Source organism: Patiria miniata, unplaced genomic scaffold (genome assembly GCF_015706575.1).
Source record: "Patiria miniata isolate m_02_andy unplaced genomic scaffold, ASM1570657v1 HiC_scaffold_1, whole genome shotgun sequence".
NCBI classification, from domain to species: domain Eukaryota; kingdom Metazoa; phylum Echinodermata; class Asteroidea; order Valvatida; family Asterinidae; genus Patiria; species Patiria miniata.
In genome coordinates, this window is record NW_024037047.1 from 24,811,116 (window position 1) to 24,830,577 (window position 19,462).

General features: G+C 43.9%; 2 protein-coding genes across 2 annotated transcripts; both read right to left on the minus strand.

Annotated features, from left to right (window-relative positions):
- Positions 1-3,395: 3,395 nt before the first annotated feature.
- LOC119732077 lies at positions 3,396-14,862 on the minus strand. Its single transcript, XM_038205455.1, has 7 exons — positions 14,570-14,862; positions 14,107-14,453; positions 8,887-9,225; positions 8,388-8,705; positions 7,897-8,250; positions 7,264-7,440; positions 3,396-6,799 (listed from the first exon to the last, which is right to left on the minus strand). Exons 1-7 carry the CDS (start codon positions 14,860-14,862, stop codon positions 3,396-3,398), a joined length of 5,232 nt encoding a protein of 1,743 aa, XP_038061383.1.
- A 3,280-nt stretch (positions 14,863-18,142) lies between these two features.
- Positions 18,143-18,991, minus strand: LOC119732083. Its single transcript, XM_038205469.1, has one exon. It carries the CDS (start codon positions 18,989-18,991, stop codon positions 18,143-18,145), a length of 849 nt encoding a protein of 282 aa, XP_038061397.1.
- Positions 18,992-19,462: the final 471 nt, after the last annotated feature.

Consider the following 19,462-nt stretch of genomic DNA (forward strand, 5'->3'; position numbering starts at 1 on the left):
ACCTTTATAAGTACAGTAAAAATAAGTTAATGTAAGAACAATTACTCGCATTTTTTGTTTTTAAATTTTGTGCAAGCATCCGGGCGCGTCGACGCGTCCGGGTAGTAGCCACGCAAGCACAAACAGGTTGATGATTGGTTGGAATTTTGCTACCCTTTTGGGGTCGCAAAAATCGAGATTATAAAGAAAAACATAAGAATTTCTCGACAAGTTGCAAAAGGCCCTCGTGGCTTTGCAACTCGCATGTGTGGTCTCCATCTCCAGTCGCTTCGCGTCTTCGCCGCTTTGAATGCGGGCAAGTTAAGCCACGATGGCCTTGGTGAAAGGCTAGGCGACCTCCAAAGCGCCGAACCGAATTTGGACTCCTTGGTTGTATTGCGCATGCCACGAAGTGAACAACATACACCAGGACTCTGACAGGTCATTTGTGAGGCTTAGCGTCCATATTGTAGGTGAAAGAGACCAGATTTCATGGGGGTCTTAATTTCATATGACACAAGTGCTCTATACCATGATATCAAGCCCTTTCTTGGCGGTTACCTATTTTGTTAATTGTCTTTGTTAAAGGGTTGCTAGTCGGAAGCTATACATGTGACATGCAGTCAGGAATCAAATAATCAAATAAATTGCAAAGAGAAGTTGACTGGATACGATTAGACAAATACACTGATCGAATTTGGAGCGTAGTATGAACCTTCGATTTCCATTTCATTTCAGCTTGCCGGGGAAACTATGACACATTTTAATATTAAAAGGGCACTTTAAAATATGTTGACCAATAAGGGATTTCTCAAAGTGTTTATACAAATATGGATTTTTCAACGCAGTATATTTACAGAAAAAAAGGTCATAGCCGCTTTAATACAAGACTATATAACTAACAATCAGATTATACAAGAGGAAGACAGTTTTCCTAACGCACAGGGGCAATATGGTCCGGAAAAACAAACTCACAAAAATGAATTATGGGAGATTCAATGATATAGCGACAAATGGTAGCGTAGGAATATTTTAAGAGCAATGATTAAATAACAACATGAAGTCATAAAACAAGGAATCGTTGAATCAAGATAAGTGAGTAAACTAAAGTTAAACGGTTAAGAGTGCTTTAAAATAAACGTCTAGTGAGATGCCATGAAGCATCTGGGTCATTCCATAACATAATGTGCAGTCCAAAAGTGTGACATTGGTTTGTGTCCATGTTACACCTGACCTGTGTAATTGACCATACATGTACTATTAAAATAGACTTTAATTTTTGTTTTATTTGTTTGGCAGGTCTTGTGCTTTACATAATCATTCTTGGAGATAACAGGCATTAAATAATGTGTCCCGAATTTACAGACATCTTATATCAGATATACCGGGACGCGGCAGGACAAATTGACCCCAAATATATGAAATGACCCCATAAGCTTTGTCACATTATAGGAATGGCTTTGTAAATTTACATAAAAAGATAACGTTCAACCCATTAATGTATTTGCAAAGGGATAATAATATTTTCAAGGAAACCACATAGAGAAAATAATTGTGCACTAAAACTAATTTAAGGTTGAACAAAGGAAATGACTGAGCGGGGTTTGAATCTTCACCCCCGGATTACCATTCCGGTACTCAACCAACTGAGTTATCCACTTTGTTACCTGCTCCCCATTTAGTCAATGTCTTTTGTTCAAGAACGCGAGTCAGAAGCCAAAAACCCGATATGCCATGTAGCCGGGGGATCACTCAGAGAGGATACGGCTTTCATATAACACATTTTCAAAGAAACCAAATAAGGAAACTGACTCGGTGTATTGTCATTGTTTTAAGGTTAAACATAGAAATTGACTGTAGCAGGGTTTGAGCCTGCGACATCCTGATTGCCGTTCCGTACACTCTACCAACTGAACTATTCAACCCTATGTCGTAGAGACAACTAAATGTGAAACGCCGGAACGGTAGACCGGAGGTCGCAGTTTCAAACCCCTCTCCCGTAAATGTCTTTCTTCAACCTTAATAGGGATAATAACATACTATACTTTTTACAATGTTCATACTTAAAGTGTACTCATTAAAATGCGTATAACATAACAGAATAACACAAGAAACAATTCGCTTAAAGCAGAAATGCAGTTACCTCAATATTTTGCAAAATTCGTCTTAGCAGCAGTACACCGTTTGGCATTCACAAATTTTGACCACTCAGTAATTTATGGATAAACTATTTTGCTTATTTACATACCATTTTTGTCTGTTCTCCAAACATTACTTTGTCTTCTATGGTTATGTTACGTTCCTCGGTAAACATGTATACAGCTAAATACATGCTACATCCACGAAATTTAGCTTTTAATTCAGCAATCAACCAACTGTGGCGAAACCGATCCTGAGACCATTTGTGGCAGAACCGGCGAGTGTTGGCGGGAACCCGAGGGGACTGGACTTATTTATCCCAAGACTCCAACCCACACCAAATATCACACAACGATATTTATTAGCCTAACAAACGGGTGAGCGTCTACCTATCCGAAAGGGAGGACAATAGGGGCTGTTCGTCTGGTGGATATTTACCACCGTCTTGTGATTGTGTAATTAATTGAATGGAATCAGAGTAAGACAAGTAGCGACAAAAGGCATCAAAGTGAACCCAGGTAACCCTCATGGCAGACCTAGGAAACCCTCAGTGAACCTAGTAACCCTCACAGTGGACCTAAGTAACCCTCACAGAGACTAGTGATTCCAAAGAAGATTATCGATAGGATTTACTCTAGAATCTATCACAGCTTAACAATAATTTACAATAATCTACAATTAATGCACAATTAACAACAATATACGAGACGATGAATTATGGACATATATCTTACATATAGACAATAAACCTCACTGGTGATATGAAGGGTCAACTGCATCCTTTGTTTGCAATTTTTGTAGTCCTTTTATTGATTAGTTCTAAGATTTTTTGACGATGGAAAACGTTAAGCTACATTAGGTAAGAAAAGGAATCCAAATATCACATCAAACTCAATTTTCTTTTTTTTTTTAAGAAAACAGTGCTCATAGATTACATTAATCGTAAATCAAGTTCCTAAGGTATTCTTATGGAAAAATCTTTGAAATTATCAGTGATTTATTTTTTTTTATTGTGAAATGTTGACATTAATTAATTTGGATCTATTTACATGCTCCTAAATACGAATATTTGTTCCTGTGAATACTTAAGTTCTTGACACCGATTATTCAGGGAAGAATGCTATGCAATCTTTAAAAACGTCATCACCTTCCAAGAATTCACTTGAACATTCAGGCACTAAAGTGATCTGTATCTACGGGCATCGACAAAATAGTCGTAGCTCCGGCTTACACCGACGCTCCCGCAATGATACCCGCCGAGCCTTCTATCGTGTCTGCTACTGTTCCACCGATTCTGAAATGCCACTTGCTTTCTTTTTCCCGAGTTTAGTGACGGTTGTCCCAACCTTCTTCAAGATTCCAGGTACCTTCTTCTTTTTATGGAGTTTTAATGGCGCCAGTCTTGTACTCAGTGTCTCTATGTTGCCAATGTCAATGTCTTTAAGATGTGTCATTATGTTTGTAATTTGTTCGAACTCTTCCAAGATTTTGTTTTGTATGTTTTCAGTTTTGTGAATGGCTGAAAGATGAAAACATTTAACAAAATGGAAGTATTTCAAGCTGTTGCTCAGGAATCCTAAAAACGTCTCAGCAGATGATCCATGCAACAGGTACAGTGTTTTCAATCTTCCCCACGAGTCCTCGCCATCCTTCTTCATTTCCTTCTGAACCTCATTAAACCCTTTATCGGTTACTTTGTACAGAGAAAGTCTGAGATCCGTCAATTGTTTGCACTCACATAGCGGTAAATTTGTTACCGCAACGAAGGCTCTGTCGTCGAACTGCTTATTCAGACGGAGATCCAGCTTTCTCAAGTTTGGGAGATGGTCAGCACTTTTCGCCAAGTCGCAAATAGCGTCTGAACTCAGAATCGTCCCAACCAGAACTAGACTCTCCAGCATTTCCAGACGAGGAAGGTAACGAGCCAAGTCTCTTGCTGCACCCGATAAGTAGCAGTCCCCTGCTTGTGACTCTAAGAGCTCATGTAGATCAAAAGACTGCACAGTGTGGAGGACACTGATGTCTGACTGGTCAGGAGGAAACTGGGGCATGTCTTGGTAGCAGGATTCTATCCTCTCACGCAGCTTTTTGGGTACAGCAAGGTCTTCATCTATAGACAAGTCTATAGATTGACCTTCATTACCATCATCCTCGCTTGGTGAGTCGCTTACCTTGGGCCCTGGTTGTGTAGAAGGCGATATATATTCACATTTGTTTTCCTCTATTACGGGATGTAAAAGTTGTTCATCAACCGCCCTTAGTTGAATTGCACTTGGCTGATGAATGTCAGCATCAGGTGATCGTCTCGTATCTGCAGATAGTTGGACGTTGCATTGGGATCGGTCGGTTTGTGGGGTTATGGTAACGGAAGAGTTTGCCATGTAGTTTTGTGGATCTGCGATTGTTGTTTGGTCAGATAAGGATTTCGGTTGCTTTTCTGCGTCTGGCAGAGGCTGATCAATGCTGGAATTGACCTCAACGGCATCGGTTGAAAGCTTCTCGATGTCTTTAAGTGGTGCTTCACCTCTTGCTTTTTTAGTTCCAGTTGTAAATGGCTGACTACCTTCAGTTTGGGGTTTCAAAGCTGTCTTCTTCTTCTTCTCCTCCCCCTTCTTCTTCTTCTCCCTCTGGGATTCCCCTTTCCCCAAATCAAAATATTCAATGTATTCTTGAAGCTCTGACCAATCGTATTGACCAATTCGTAACAACTCAAACGACTTCACATTCAACTTGCTCTTATCTTTCGGCTTAGCATGTTGTAGTAGGTACGACAACAGACGCAGTTTGTAACTCGAAATACCAATGAGGCGGACCTTCCCGTCAGAAAAGATCGATTTCAGCTTCTTATTCAAGGCGCCCTCACACTGCCCCTCGAAGTTCAGCTGGAGACACAACTCCACGAACTTCTGCAATTGCAACACAGCATGGAGGGGCCTGGCCTGACTTTTTCTCATGTTGACGATCTTGGCACAATAACCAACAAGAGCTTCCTTGTCAAACTGATCATTTTGGATGGCAAACTGGAATACATTTGGAAACCTCTGGATAATCTCACTGTAGCCAATCTTTGTGATGTCTTCGAACCATTGTTTCACTTTTCCTGTGGTCTGAGGCAAGAATACGCCGACGCAAAGCTGCTCAAGGATCTCCAAGACAAAACAAGCCCTTTCATCCTTACGTCTTGTCAGGGGAGTGAGTTCTGTTTCCTGGCGCATGGTTTCTTGTTCAGTCCCATTTTGTTGCTTTTGCTTCCGCTTACAACAAGGACACCCTGTCCGTATCTCCACTTCTGATACCTCAGAAGAAACTGCCTCGGTAATTTGTTCCGTAGATTCAACCATGGACTTAACCTGCAATGGACGAAGAAGTCCAACGTCTATTGCAACTTCTAAGGCGTGCTCTCCCTCCTCTGACGAACTCAAGAAGTCCTCTTTAGAGTAGTCCGCATAATTTGAACAACTGCTAACCAGTCTTGAATAGGCCACTCTACCAAGCTCTGCCACTATGTTCAGTTGGTTTTCCGTGAGCAGACTGTGTTGGTTTCCCTCAGTGACAGCAACTTCCAGACCTTTCTTCCTGTCGAACATGCACTTGACCAAATTGAAAAACAAATTTGCCACGGTCGGGTCGGGTTTGAAGGCATCTCCTGTTGTCCAGATTGACATCTGACAGAGAGCTGCCAAGACAGCTGGGAGACATGAAATATCTGGTTGAAGAATATCCTCTTCTAGATATCGATGAATATTCCGTTTCTTTTTTGATGTAGGTGTTTTGGGTACTTCTATCTTCTCAGGAAATGTGTCTGTGGCAGTGCTTTCCTGTGTTTCCGGAGCAGCTGACACTGTTGGAGACTCTTCTGCCTTGGGCAGATTCTGCCTAGTGTTTGTGTCAGCAGTCGAACCTGATTGTGGTTTAGCTTTACTCTTGGATGCCTTGTGTTCAGGGGTAGCTTGCTTCCTTTCTTCAGCAGTATCCAAAACTACATTGATGTATGCAATAGCATTACTGAGGGTAAAGCCGGTAATGGTGACATGGCGCATGTTATAGTTTTGTGACGCAGCTTTGGCCAGCTCTTCCCCTCTCGTGGTCAAAACTAACTGACAGCAAAGAAATTCATTGTCTGTCATTACCTTCATTACAGCGTAAATATCGTGCTGGTCATTACAGTCATCTACCAAAATTGTCAGTTTACTTTTGTCTCGTGTGTAGTGTGCATTAATGGATTTGGCAGAAATGTTTCCGTCTTTTGGAATCATGCATTCAACAACTACTTCACCGATGGTTTCAGCTTTAATAAGCAGCCGAGCTGGAACAAGAACAACCATCTGATCACTTTCCCATAGTGCACGTTCCCTTCCCATGGCCCAATCGTATATCAGTCTGTGCAAAAACGTAGTCTTACCACAACCCCGTCTACCTTGTATTATAGCATGCTTACTAGCCAATCCTGGAATACCATCATCAAAGATACCAGACTCTGAGTCTAATTGATACTTTACATTGCTACATCCGTGGGAGACATTGGCGAACATCTCTAAGGGTCTGTAGACTGTATCTATTGATGCGAAGCAATCGTCGTCCCGGTCAACCCACGGTGTAATAGGAATTCTGACAAATTTCCTGATCACAAACGCTTTGATCTTCTTGGCAAGCATCTTCAAATCCAACTCCGGGACAGACTCTGTCACACAATCAGAGGAACAATTGTTACATTTCAATTGAGTGTATATATGTTGGCTTGCAGGTTTCATTGATTTCTTCAGTACAATCATACAGTCAATTGTAATCAAAGCCGTTCTGGTATTTCGTCAAAGGTTTCATTTATAAACGTTTGAGGGTAGACGGGCTTTACGTCACTTTGTTATCAAAACTTGAGCAATGACCGTGTTCTCTGGTCTGTGTATATTTAATCTGGTTAGCAATTTCAGGTTAATCTGGTTAGCAATCTTGTTTGTACTGACTTTAACAAGCCGTATAGCACCAAATACTGTGCCCACCCTTGCTGATAATATAACCATGAAACAAAAGAAACATGTTCGTCGAAAAATCTTGACGGGGATGAACAATTCAAGAGGCATTCACTAACATTCGCTGACATTTCTTTTAACAATGCCTTTTTATGTGTTCCCCCTTTTCTTTTCCTACCTTGCTTATCCAGTGATTTGTAACCACGTTTCTCCTTGTCTTCTTTAGAATGGGAAGAACGTCGACGCCACTTCCAGATCAGGAAATAAACAACAATCACAAGAAGAACTATGACGAATAAATGCACGCAAACAGCGATGACGATGATATCGGACGATCGAAAACCACCGTTTGAATCTAATGCATACAAGGAATCAAATGAAAATAATACTATTAACGCTACAGCTTTACCCAAGACAACAATGTGCACTTTTTTCTGTATCAAACGATTGCTTCAATCTAAGGATGCACTCCCACAAACCTCTTTACACAATAATTTCCTTTACAATTGACAGAGATAAATAGCAGAATGGTTTGGCATCCCACAAAGGATTTAATAGCGTCATTCTGATAATCTTTCTCCATGGCACATCATTTCATTTTTCATCAAAGTTCTTTTTAGCAGATAATTTCTATCGATCTCCTTACAAAAAAGTGCAGTCACTTGTTTCTTTCAAAAGACAAAAGTGAACATATACTACATTGTATTGATAAATACATCCACGTTTAATAATTATGATAAGACCAGCAACTGACTAACATGGTAGTAAGATATGACGTCAAATTACGAGGTCTTGGAAGGCACAAACTTACCCTCTACCAACACATCCACGTACGACCGGATCAGATTATCATTCGCAGGGAAGACATGACACCAGTATCTGACATCATCATCTTGGGAACAATTATTGAAGAGCAGAGCGCCCTCCATTGATATGTCAAGGCAGTCCTTTCCAAGATCATACATCTTCTTGGGACCATCTGGTAGATTCAGTGTGCCGATCACAGTGGTAGTCTCTGTATCATTGGCGCCAAAGGACCAAAACAAAGTTGCCTTCGTTGTCAAGGAGATGTCTGAGAGAGCCGGACATTGAAGAGAAAATCTAGGTTTAATGGTCACGCTGTCACCTTCTTTAGCGCTACCTCCATCCAATGGAAAGCGATCCCCTATTGTAAGAAAGCACAATGAGAGCGGTTGGAATGATGCCTGCATATGAAACTTTGCAGATATGACAGTCAAAATGGTAGTTTACCTGAAACTAGAAATCTGAAAGCTCAGCTAAAACCTCTATCCTTGCACCTACCTATCACTTGGACTTCAACATCTATCTGGTTTTCATCTCCCACAGCACATTTGTACACTCCAGCATGGTCATCATAGACTGACTGAATCACCAAACCAAAGTCACTGGCGAGATCGAATTCAGGACTAGAATTGACACCAGTCGACAGGTTGTAACTGAGGACTTGTCGATCTGGGTTGTCGCGCTTACTCCACTTCACCTCACAAGCTGTGTCGCCAGGTGTCCAGCTCAGGCAAGGGAGTATCTGCTGTGAGTCAATTCGGAGGTAGAAAGATCTTTCTGATGCCTTCAGTGCATCACTAGCTGATTCCAAATCATCTACTTTAAAGACAGATTAAAATGTGGAGCAACTGTTTCAAATCGGTAAAGAAAATTTAGTTCGGAAAATGTTTCTTGTTTTGTTTATTTTATTTTATTTTGTTGTTGTTGCAAAATTAACTTCGTCAACGAAAAAAAAAACACTACGTCTTCCCTTCGATTAACATACCTTTGGCATTACCTGATATCTGGGCATCGATGTCACAATTTCTGAGAGTACCATCTGACTGAAACACGTGACACCAGAATCTATGTGTATCCTGTACGTCATTCAGGAAGTTGACTGTAAGTGAAGCGTCGCTACCAATGCTGTAATCGGCGCCATGTTGGATCTGCAAAGTAGTACCATCAGAGAAACGCGATCCAATGATCTGTGTATCTGTAGTGATGCCCTCTCCCGTTGACCAGTACACTACGTCTTGTGCCTGTGACGCGCACTCACATGGTAGCGTCTGTCTGCGACCTCGCTGGAAAGTAGCATTGGAAGATGCTTGACTACTGCCTCCTGGAAAGGTGTCGCCTGTATTATTCAAGTTGAAAAGTGGCTATTAATTCACCGTGTCTGTAGCGATTCCCATCTAATCGATGCATTGCACAAGTCTAATCCATGCATCCAAGCATGCATCACTCCTAACATGACCGCTTAAATGTTCGTATGTGAACTCGTGTTGTAGTCCAAATAAAGCTTGACTAGTTCCCAACATATCGGAGTCTATAACGTTCTTCATGGTGTCAGCAAGTACAGGATCCGTTTCTTAATACATCAGGGCTACTTTGGACAATATTGGAGAGTTTTGTGAAAAGAAAGAGACATGGGAAATGTACACTGATCGTCTCGGCGAATATTTCGCGGCGAACAAGATCTCCGACGCACCACGCAAAAGGGACATACTCAACTCTGTCGTTGGTTCACAAACATATAAGCTGATTAGCGATCTTCTTGCCCCTAAGAAACCAAACGAAGCTACATATCAAGAACTAGTGGACAGACTAGAGAAACATTTCCAACCCACAAAGTCTAGCATCATTGCTCACTTTCAATTCACCAGCCGCTGTCGGCGATCTCGTGAATCAATCGCCGAATATTTAGCAGCACTACGAGCACTGGCCAGTCACTGCAAGTTTAGCCAAAACCTTGATGAAATGCTGAGAGAACGACTTGTGTGTGGCTTGCAGGATGAACGCATCCAGAAATCCCTGCTTGCCCAACCAAAGGACAAACTTGACCTCAAGCGCACAGTGGAACTTGCACAATCAATGCAGCTCGCAGGTGATCAGGCAAAGATGTTGTCAGCCTCTTATAGCACAATGACTGAACCAAATACCTATGTCAATGCTTGGTCAAATAAACGGCAGACATCTGCATGCAGTAGTTCTACACAGCAGCAAAAGCCCAGAAAACCTTGTGGAAATCGTGAAACTTTTCACAAGAGGCGCGAATGCCGGGCCTATTGCAAGACTTGCCATAAATGTAACAACAAGAATCACTATGTTGATTACTGCAGAAGCAGCCGCCACGTCTACATAGTAGACCCCGATTCATACTCGGAGGAAGATGAACCTGCCGTGGATGAAGAAGAATTATTTTACGTTCCAGCCCTCGACAACACCAACTTGAACTTAAAACATGACATCCACGCTACGCTTGTGGTGAATAACACAAACGTTCCTGTCCAACTTGACACTGGTGCACGTTGTAACGTCCTGCCCATGAATGTTTACAACGTCATCGCACCACCTAAGTCCATTGATAATTCAAAGTCAACCAAGCTCATCGCTTATGGAGGAACCGAGCTCCACACAGTTAGACTAGCTACACTGCCATGTCGCATTGTCTCATCGCTGACTGACCACAATATTGACTTTCACATTGTTGACACACAAGTGAAAGCTATCCTCGGCTTAACCGATTGCCTCCGTCTAGGCCTGCTGTCTGTCAATAACTTAGTATACCATGTCTCCAATGACACTACATCGCCTCAAGTCTTCAAAGACTACGAAGACCAGTTTGACAGCTCGCTCGGGTCACTACCAGTCATCTACACCATGACCATAATAATAATAATAATAATAATAACTAGAGGTTCGCGTTTGTTGTTACAAACGCAGAGTGGTCGGGTAGACAACCATTTCATTATACAAATTGTCCAATTAAGTTATGAATATGTTTATGTCAGAAAAAAGGACCAAGAACTTCAACATTTCCAGTACCAATTGTTTTTTACGAAAAGAATGCGTCTTTTAAGGTATGATAAATTTCAGTAAACAGTTTGAGTACAAGTTATTTCCGGTTTGATGGCGTCATCAGTCAAAACGGGAAGGGAGGACACTTGATTATCATTAAGTAAAAATAACGCATCGAAATATGGAAATTAAATGTATGTAATAATAACAGCTAACTTCCAGTTTGATGACGTCACAGTATTTGGAAGCAAAAGGTCAATATTAAGTTTAACAGATGTCATTTTTTTTTTGGGGGGGGGCAAAAAACAAAGTCATGAGACAGGGATCAAATGATGGATTTAACTTTAAAAATAAAATGGTCATTGTTGAATTCTCCTTACAGTAACTTCCGGTCTGATGACGTCATGATTATGAAACCTTGCAAATTCATTTGTGGTTGCTCACGGGATATATAGGGGCAATTATATCATAAAAAATTGATTGAGGGTTTTAACGTTTTAAAAGATTAAACTGTTTTTCATGTGCCGCTGGAGGGCGCCCTTTCGTGGATGACGTCAAAATAATGTTTATGTGATTGGCATTCCTCACTCATGTCACTTAACTTCCGTAATGAATATTTGTCTGTACGAAAATGTTTCCGTTTTAGAGTTAGATTCAGTTTCTATTGCACTTCCGGTAACACCGGAAGTAAAGGTCAAGCAGTTTTGTGCTTGGGAATAAGAAATGTTGCTCAAGGCATAGTCAACAACCTCACGAAAAAACGAACACGATACCCTATTTAGTTCAAGAGATATAGGTCAAAGTATTTTGTCAAATAGTGCAATCAAATCGCTTGTAATTTGATACCTGATGACGTTATGATGACGTACCAACAGTTATAACATCTTCGTAACATGGCACAAGTTCACAGTAGGTTTTATGATCATACCGTAAACCGTTTGGAAGAAATTGTGCTTTGTTTCGATTTCAGGCTAATGTCTTCATTTTGAATTCACCTAAATTTGACCTTCCGGTAGACCCGGAAGTAAAGGTCAAGCGAGTTCACCTACACAACAAAAAATGTTTATCAATTTATGGTTTATCTGATTACAAGGTTGGAGCATAATTGATCAATTTGTTGAAGAGTTATAGATGATAGAAGATCTTCATTTTTTCAACGGAAATCGCTTGTAATTTGACACCCGATGACGTCATAGTGACGTCAGTGTAATATGCACCACTCGAAATGAGGGTCAATGTATGTTAAAAGTTACAAGTTCATATCATATACCGTTTAGGAGAAAACCCGCGGAAACGTGCTATGCAGAAAAAAAGGAAAGAAAGAAAGAAAGAAAGAAAGATTAATCGCAACAAATCGGGTTGTGCCCGACCACTCAATAAACAGTTCTTATATAGCGCATAATACAATTAAGTCTCTATGCGCTTGTGCGAGTGAACAGGTGAGTTTTAACAAGTTGTTTGAACTGATCAAAGGTGGGACAGGTTGTGATATGGTTAGGGAGATCATTCCATGGTTTGGGAGCAGTGAATTGAAAGGCACGTTGACCGTATATTTGGTGGTAACTGGATAAGAAATGAGAAGATCTTTGGAACTAGAGCGGAGGGTTCTTGGTGGTTGATATTTGTTGATTAATTCTTGGAGGTAAATTGGGGCTAATCCGTGTATGCATTTGTAAATCAGAACCAGTAATTTGAAAGTTATGCGGGATTTCACTGGTAACCAATGCAGGTCATGCAGAACTGATGAAATGGGTTCATGCAAGCGTGTTTTGGTGACAAGACCCGCCGCAGAGTTCAGTATCCATTGGAGTTTATTAAGTTGGGAATCTGGCAATCAGTAAAGAAGACTGATGCAGTTGTCGATGCGACTAATCACAAATGCATGTGCAAGGGGTATGGTTTGTAAATCTTTGTTGCCAGCTGAATGAGAAAACAAAGAGCAGGGCGGTTGGTAAGATGGGTGGGTACAGCACTTTTAATTCTCCTATCCTAATCAACAATTGTTCGGTATATATCGGTATCTTACAAATAACTCTAAAATGGAAAACTAAACCTCGAAAGAAAAGTAAATTCAAGATAGGAATCATAATGATTAAATACTTAACTAAACTAAATGAAAGAGAATAAGATAGAATTAGATAAAATACAATTAAAAGTAGGCCTTGTTGAACTTCACTTTCAGTCCCAGTATTAAAAGTAATCCAGTCTGTCACCAGACTTTAGCCGGACCTAGTCAAGTCTAATCTAAAATGGAGACTGTTCTACAAAAGATTTCCCAAAAAACAACCTTTTTGAACCATTCTCTAATGCTAGTCTTAACTGGTCTCCCAATTCAAACACTTGATGTAAAAGGCAACATAAGATTATAATAAAACGCAAGAAAAAAATATATCAACCTCCCCAATTAACCACAGAGTCAGTGCCTAGCTTGGCACTTGCCTCAAATATGAGGAAACAAATGGACAGTGGCTAATTGGCCACAGTCAGCAACACACTGGCCAGGCTATCCTGGCTGCTAGCTAGGCTATCCTTGTGGTCAAACCCCTAAGGCAAAACAGATAACGACTCTAACAGATGGCTCTGAAATGTCCCCCTGTGACTGGGCCATGTGCTAGTGGTCTCAACTTTAGACACAGGCCGGGGTGGGAAAGCAACTTTTCTGCCTAAAATAACTAAGCTTTAAAAAAGTCAGTTATTCTACTAAAGCCATAAGAAAGTAATCTATACATTATAAACTTCCTGGAAATACAATTAACTAAGCAAATTTAAATCTGCAAAGTTTACATACAAAAAATAAAGGAAAATGTCTTACCTGAAAGGAGAAAACAAAGAGCAGGGTGGTGGTAAGATGGGTGGTACAGCACTAAAGCATGCCTAACCACACCACCCTGACCAACCCAATCTCCTGCTCAAGGGTCGCTCCACTTTTAGAAAGAGGGGTCCAACTGGTAGTATAAACAATAGTCTTACATGTATGATATTAAACCAATAAACACTTTAAAGTAGAAAGAAAGCAAAAACGATGGGGGTGTCTCAATCCAAAAAGGGGGGGGGGAAGAAAGATAAAATAATCGCTGAAAGGGGCACCCTTTTACACCCTCCAACGCTAATCGATTGGCGTCCCTGCCAATATCTGAATGACATAACAGAATTTAAAAAAAAACTACTCCTATCTATTAATGGACTCAGTACGTCAGACGTTAAGGGCGCTTCCCACCGGTACTTAGACTGGAGCAACGCCTTGCCACTGGCTTTGGAACGGAGGAATCTGGTCTTGGTGGGATGACTTGTCCTGGAACTTTAGGCTCAGATGGTTGAACACCAAGATCTTCAGAGGGATGATTATGTACATCAGCAGCCACAGCTTCTATGGGTGGTGAAGGAAGTCTCCTCCGGGGACTCTGGGGTTGGCGTTCTCGCTCTTCGACTGTTGCTGCCCGTGGTGGTGTAGGAAGTTTCCTGCGAGCCTGAGGCAGAGGGACAGGTTGAGTAACAAGCCAACCACTTGTGCGGAAACCGGAGCTCCAGGATCCAGAGTACTGGTACTTGGCGAACTTGGTGCATCTGGGATGGGATCTTGGTCATCTGAAGGAGAATTTGTTGGCTGTTGGACTTCCCTTAACCGACAAACAGATAGGGCATTTCGATGGAGAACCTTGTGCTTCTTTGTGTGCTCCTACTGGACCTCATAGACAGGAATATCTGGATGAGGCTGCTTGACAACAACATAGGGAACAGACTCCCATCTGTCACTCGTCTTGCACCGCCCTCTCAGATCTCTGTTGCGCACAAGGACACGCTCTCCGGGGAGAAGGGGAATATTTCTTGCTTTCTTATTATATGCTCTCTTCTGGCCGTCCGTGGCTGCTTTGAGAGATTTCTTGGCCATTTCGTGGGCTGTCACCAGACGACGGTGGTGTTCGGCGACCCAGGCATTGGATCTGCTTTCCCCTGGTTGGTCTGGAAGGCCCATCGTCAGATCCACTGGGAGCCTACCATGGCGGGAATACATCAGGTAGTGGGGAGTGTACCCAGTGGAGGAGTGGACTGCGTTGTTGTAGTAGAAGCAGAGTTCAGGAAGATGCTCAGCCCACCGTTGCTTCTTCTCCTACTCCATGGTTCCGATGAGGTCGAGTAGGGTACGGTTGAACCGCTCACAGAGGCCATTTCCTGCTGGGTGATATGGGGTCGTCCGACTCTTGGTCATGCCGTATAACTTACACAACTCCTGTATGGTGGCAGACTCAAAATTGGCCCCTCTGTCGGAATGGATCCGCCCTGGCACTCCATGGTAGAGGATGAACTTTGACCACAGTGCCCTCGCTGTGGTCACTGCAGTCTGGTCTCTGGTAGGGACAGCCACAGCAGTCTTTGTAAAGTGGTCGGTAATAACAAGGACATACTCATAGCCTCCCGACTACTTTTCCAGGGTGAGGTAGTCCATCGCCACTAACTCTAAGGGGGCCGTTGTTTTGATGGATACCAGTGGGGCTTTGACTTTTGTTGCTTGTTTCCTGAGGGAGCATCTTCTGTAGCTCTCACACCACTCCCGGACCGTGGCTGACATATTTGGCCAGAAGAAACGAAAGCGAAATGCTTCCTGCGTCTTCTCTGCTCCCATGTGACTCGCCTTGTCATGAAGTTCCGTCAAGACGTTCTCCTGGAGACACTTGGGCAACACCACCTGTCCTCACTCCTCCAGCTGCTTTGGGTCTCTAATGACTCGGTATAGGGTGTTGTCGATGAGCTGAAGTTTCTTCTACTCTCCAAGAAGAAGTCTTGTCTTCAGACTGAGCTCGCTCCGCTCTGAGGTACTTGGGCACCTGTCTTCCTTTTTCAGCCGCCACACAACACCAATGTCCGGGTCCTCTTGTTGAAGCGTGGACATATCAACAGAACTAATTCCAGGAACTGTCTAGGTAGAACCAACAAGCACACAAGACTCATCGGGGGCTCCCTCCTCAAAATCCTCACAGCATGCCTTCACAACTGCAACAGTAGCCTCGCCTTCGTCAGACTCCTCAACCTCGTCGGGTGCAGTGGACCTTTGAAGCCTAGAAAGGGCATCGGCGTTGTCATTTTTCTTTCCGGGCCGATACTTATTATCGAAAGTAAAACTGGACAACTGCGCCATCCAGCGCTGCTCGACTGCTCGCAGGTTCGCTGAGCTCAGGTGGACCAAGGGGTTGTGATCAGTGTACACAGTGAATCGGCCACCCATCAAATACTCCCGAAACTTCTCGGTGATGGCCCACTTCAGTGCAAGTAACTCTAATTTGAACGCATGTAGTAGGCGTCATTCCTTTCTGCCTTCCGAAGGCTACGGCTGGCATACGCTATCACTTTCTCAGTGCCATCTTGAACCTGAGACAGAACAGCCCAAAGACCTAGGTTGCTCGCATCGGTGTACAGGAGGAATGGCCGAGAGTAGTCGGGGTAGGCAAGAATGGTTGGGACATCAGGTTCTGACGGAGATGGTCGAAAGCCTCCTGGCATTCCGGGGTCCAGACAAAAGGGAAATCTCTCTTTGTCTTCCTGGTATCCTTCTTGGGATGTGATGTCAAAGCAAACAAGGGCTTGGCTATCTTTGAGAAATCTTTCACGAACCTCCTGTAGTACCCGGCAAAACCAAGAAACTGTCGCACTGCTTTGGCAGAGGTTGGGATGGGCCATCTCTCCAACGCTGAACATTTGTCCGGGTACGTACAGATGCCGTCTTCTGAGGCTACGTGCCCCAGGAAATTGATGGACCTCTTGAGCAGATGACACTTGGAGGGCTTTGCCTTCAGACCATGTTTTGCAAGCCGGGAAAATACCATATCCAACCTTTCCAGATGGGATGCGAAGTCGGCAGAGAAGACAATGATGTCATCAAGGTAAAACATGAACGTCTCGCATGACTGGGCTCAAAAACACCGCTCCATGAATCTCTGGAAAGTTGCCGGCGCATTGCTTAGACCAAAAGGCATCCGGTTGAACTCATACAATTCCATGGGAGTTGTGAAAGCGGTCTTAGCTCTGTCATCTGGATCCATGGTGATCTGCCAGTAGCCGCTCACAAGGTCAATGGTGGAAAAATATCTGGAGCCATGTAGGGCATCAAGGGACTCGTCGATTCTCGGCAATGGATATGCGTCAGGTGTGGTGACTGCATTGAGGCGTCAGTAGTCAACACACAAACGTAGACCTCCACACTTCTTCCTCACCAGCACAATGGGGGAGCCCAAGGGATGGTACTCTCCCGAATGACACCTTTGCCTAAAAGGGTCTTCAGGTGGTTTTTCACTTCCTGGTACAGATGCAGGGGGACTCTTCGGTACCTCTCTTTATGGGGCCCGGTCGTACCCGTGGGGATATTATGCTGGACGGTAGTCGTCATACCAAAATCATCGTCGTGTGTAGAGAATACACCTTTATGACGTCGCAACAGGGAGCAGAGTTCCTGTGCCTCCTCAGGGGACAGGGACTCTCTGTCTACATTTACATGGACTGGTAGCACCTCAGGGGGCTCTGGGGGGTCTGCAACTGTATCCTCACCAAAACGTACTTCAACCTCGTGAAGTCCCAGCTCGACGAGTTTCAAGTGATCAGGGGATGGCTCATCTTGAAGGACCTCGTCTACACTACTAACTTGGGACAACTTCATGCCACGGTGTATCTTGATGTCCCAGTTGTTTGGATTTGCTAAGCGAACTGGTACTAGACCATCTTGAACCATGCATACCGTCCGGGCAACCATGAGATGCTTCGGTAGAAACCTTGCTGATGACGGTTCTACAAGAACAGCACTCTCCTTGGCATATGACTGGTGACACCGTCCGGGGATCACCATCTCTGTCCCCGCTGGAACCACAATGGGGCGAAGATTGGCTGCTCGTACGATACTTGGTGGGGTCTGGACTCTAGATAAGGGGGACTGGGGTCCTTGAAAAAGAGGTGCTTGCACTTCTGGAGAATATTCATGCCTATGATACTGGGGGTAGATTGGGCCACTGATGGTGTCCCCATCAGACTGATGTCCAGCTCAACGACACCTTGGTAGGGGGTATTGAGGCCATTTGCAGCAACAAGACGGACAAAGGGGTTAGTCAAGTCGCTCGTATCGACGTTGCCATGGAAACACTTTCGAAACACCGCATCTGACAGGGTCGAAACCTGTGGTCCTGTGTCCAACAGGCTGGGGACACTTACTCCTTCCATGACAACATCGATATACACACAGTCTCCAACTGCCTCTGCTGATGAAATGGACCTCAGTTGTGTCCTAGGACGTTCCAATGTCTGGCCCTCGACACTGGAACATCCTGGTTTAACTGTGCTGGTGGCTTGGGGGGACCCTGGTAGTGGCTCTGATTCTGTGGGGGTCGTCGTTGGGGACAATCTCTTGCCATGTGGCCAGACCGATCACAGATGAAGCAGATTGGACTCCCTTGTTCATCCCATCGCGGTTGACGTCGGGGTCTTCGGTTCTGGGATGCAGAGGCTGAACGTAACTGGGTCAACTCTAGCTTCATGTCTGCCATCTTTTCGGACATCTCCCTCTGCTGCTTCACTGTTTCCTCCGGGGCAGTCTGAAGGGTGCGGAGGGATGGGGACTGGGCGGACACGGCGCTGGATGCGTTCACTCCAGCTGAACTGTCTTTTTGGGTATCAGCGCGGTCTGCTGACAGATGGAGAGCCTCCCTGGTGACTTCCCTGAAGGAGATGTCTGGTGTCCGACGGATCTCCATCCGTAAAATACGCTGGACATCTCGGTTTGCCAGGCCAGCAACTAGCCTGTCCCTCAGCAACAGGTCAGGTCTGATGAGTGCCTCGGGGTCCCGCTGCTTTAGCCTTCCCAGTATCTCCTGCAGTGCCAGAGAAAACTCCCTGATGGTCTCTGTCGACTTCTGCCTCCTGCTGTGAAACATTTGCAGAAGCGTGGCAGCTGGCACCTTGTCTTCGTAGGTCTCATGTAGTCGGGCGAAGATGTCATTTGCCTGCTGTCGCTCCTCCTCTGGCATGACCAGCACCTCACGCTTAGCCTCCCCTCCCAAGTACTTGATGAGTACTTGGGACTGCTGGTGCGGTGGAGTGTTCCATGTCTGTAGGAGCGCCCTCATGTCAGCGATCCACTCTCCGACCGTCGGGTCATTGATGCTTTGCTACGTGCCCGAAAACATACTGACCTTCAGGTCAATGGGCACAAAGCTTATGTGGTGAGCTGCAGGTGCCTGTGCAGCTTCACCGTTGCCAACCGCGTTTCCTCCTTCCATGGCTGTAGCTGGCAATCCCACTTCTGACACTTTTAATTCTCCTATCCTATTCAACAATTGTTCGGTATATATCGGTATCTTACAAATAACTCAAACACTTGATGTAAAAGGCAACATAAGATTATAATAAAACGCAAGAAAAACGACATCACACCCCCCCCCCAATTAACCACAAAGTCAGTGCCTAGCCTGGCACTTGCCTCAAATATGAAGAAACAAATGGACAGTGGCTAATTGGCCACAGTCAGCAACAAACAGTCCAGGCTATCCTGGCTGCTAGCTAGCCTATCCTTGTGGTCAAACCCCTAAGGCAAAACA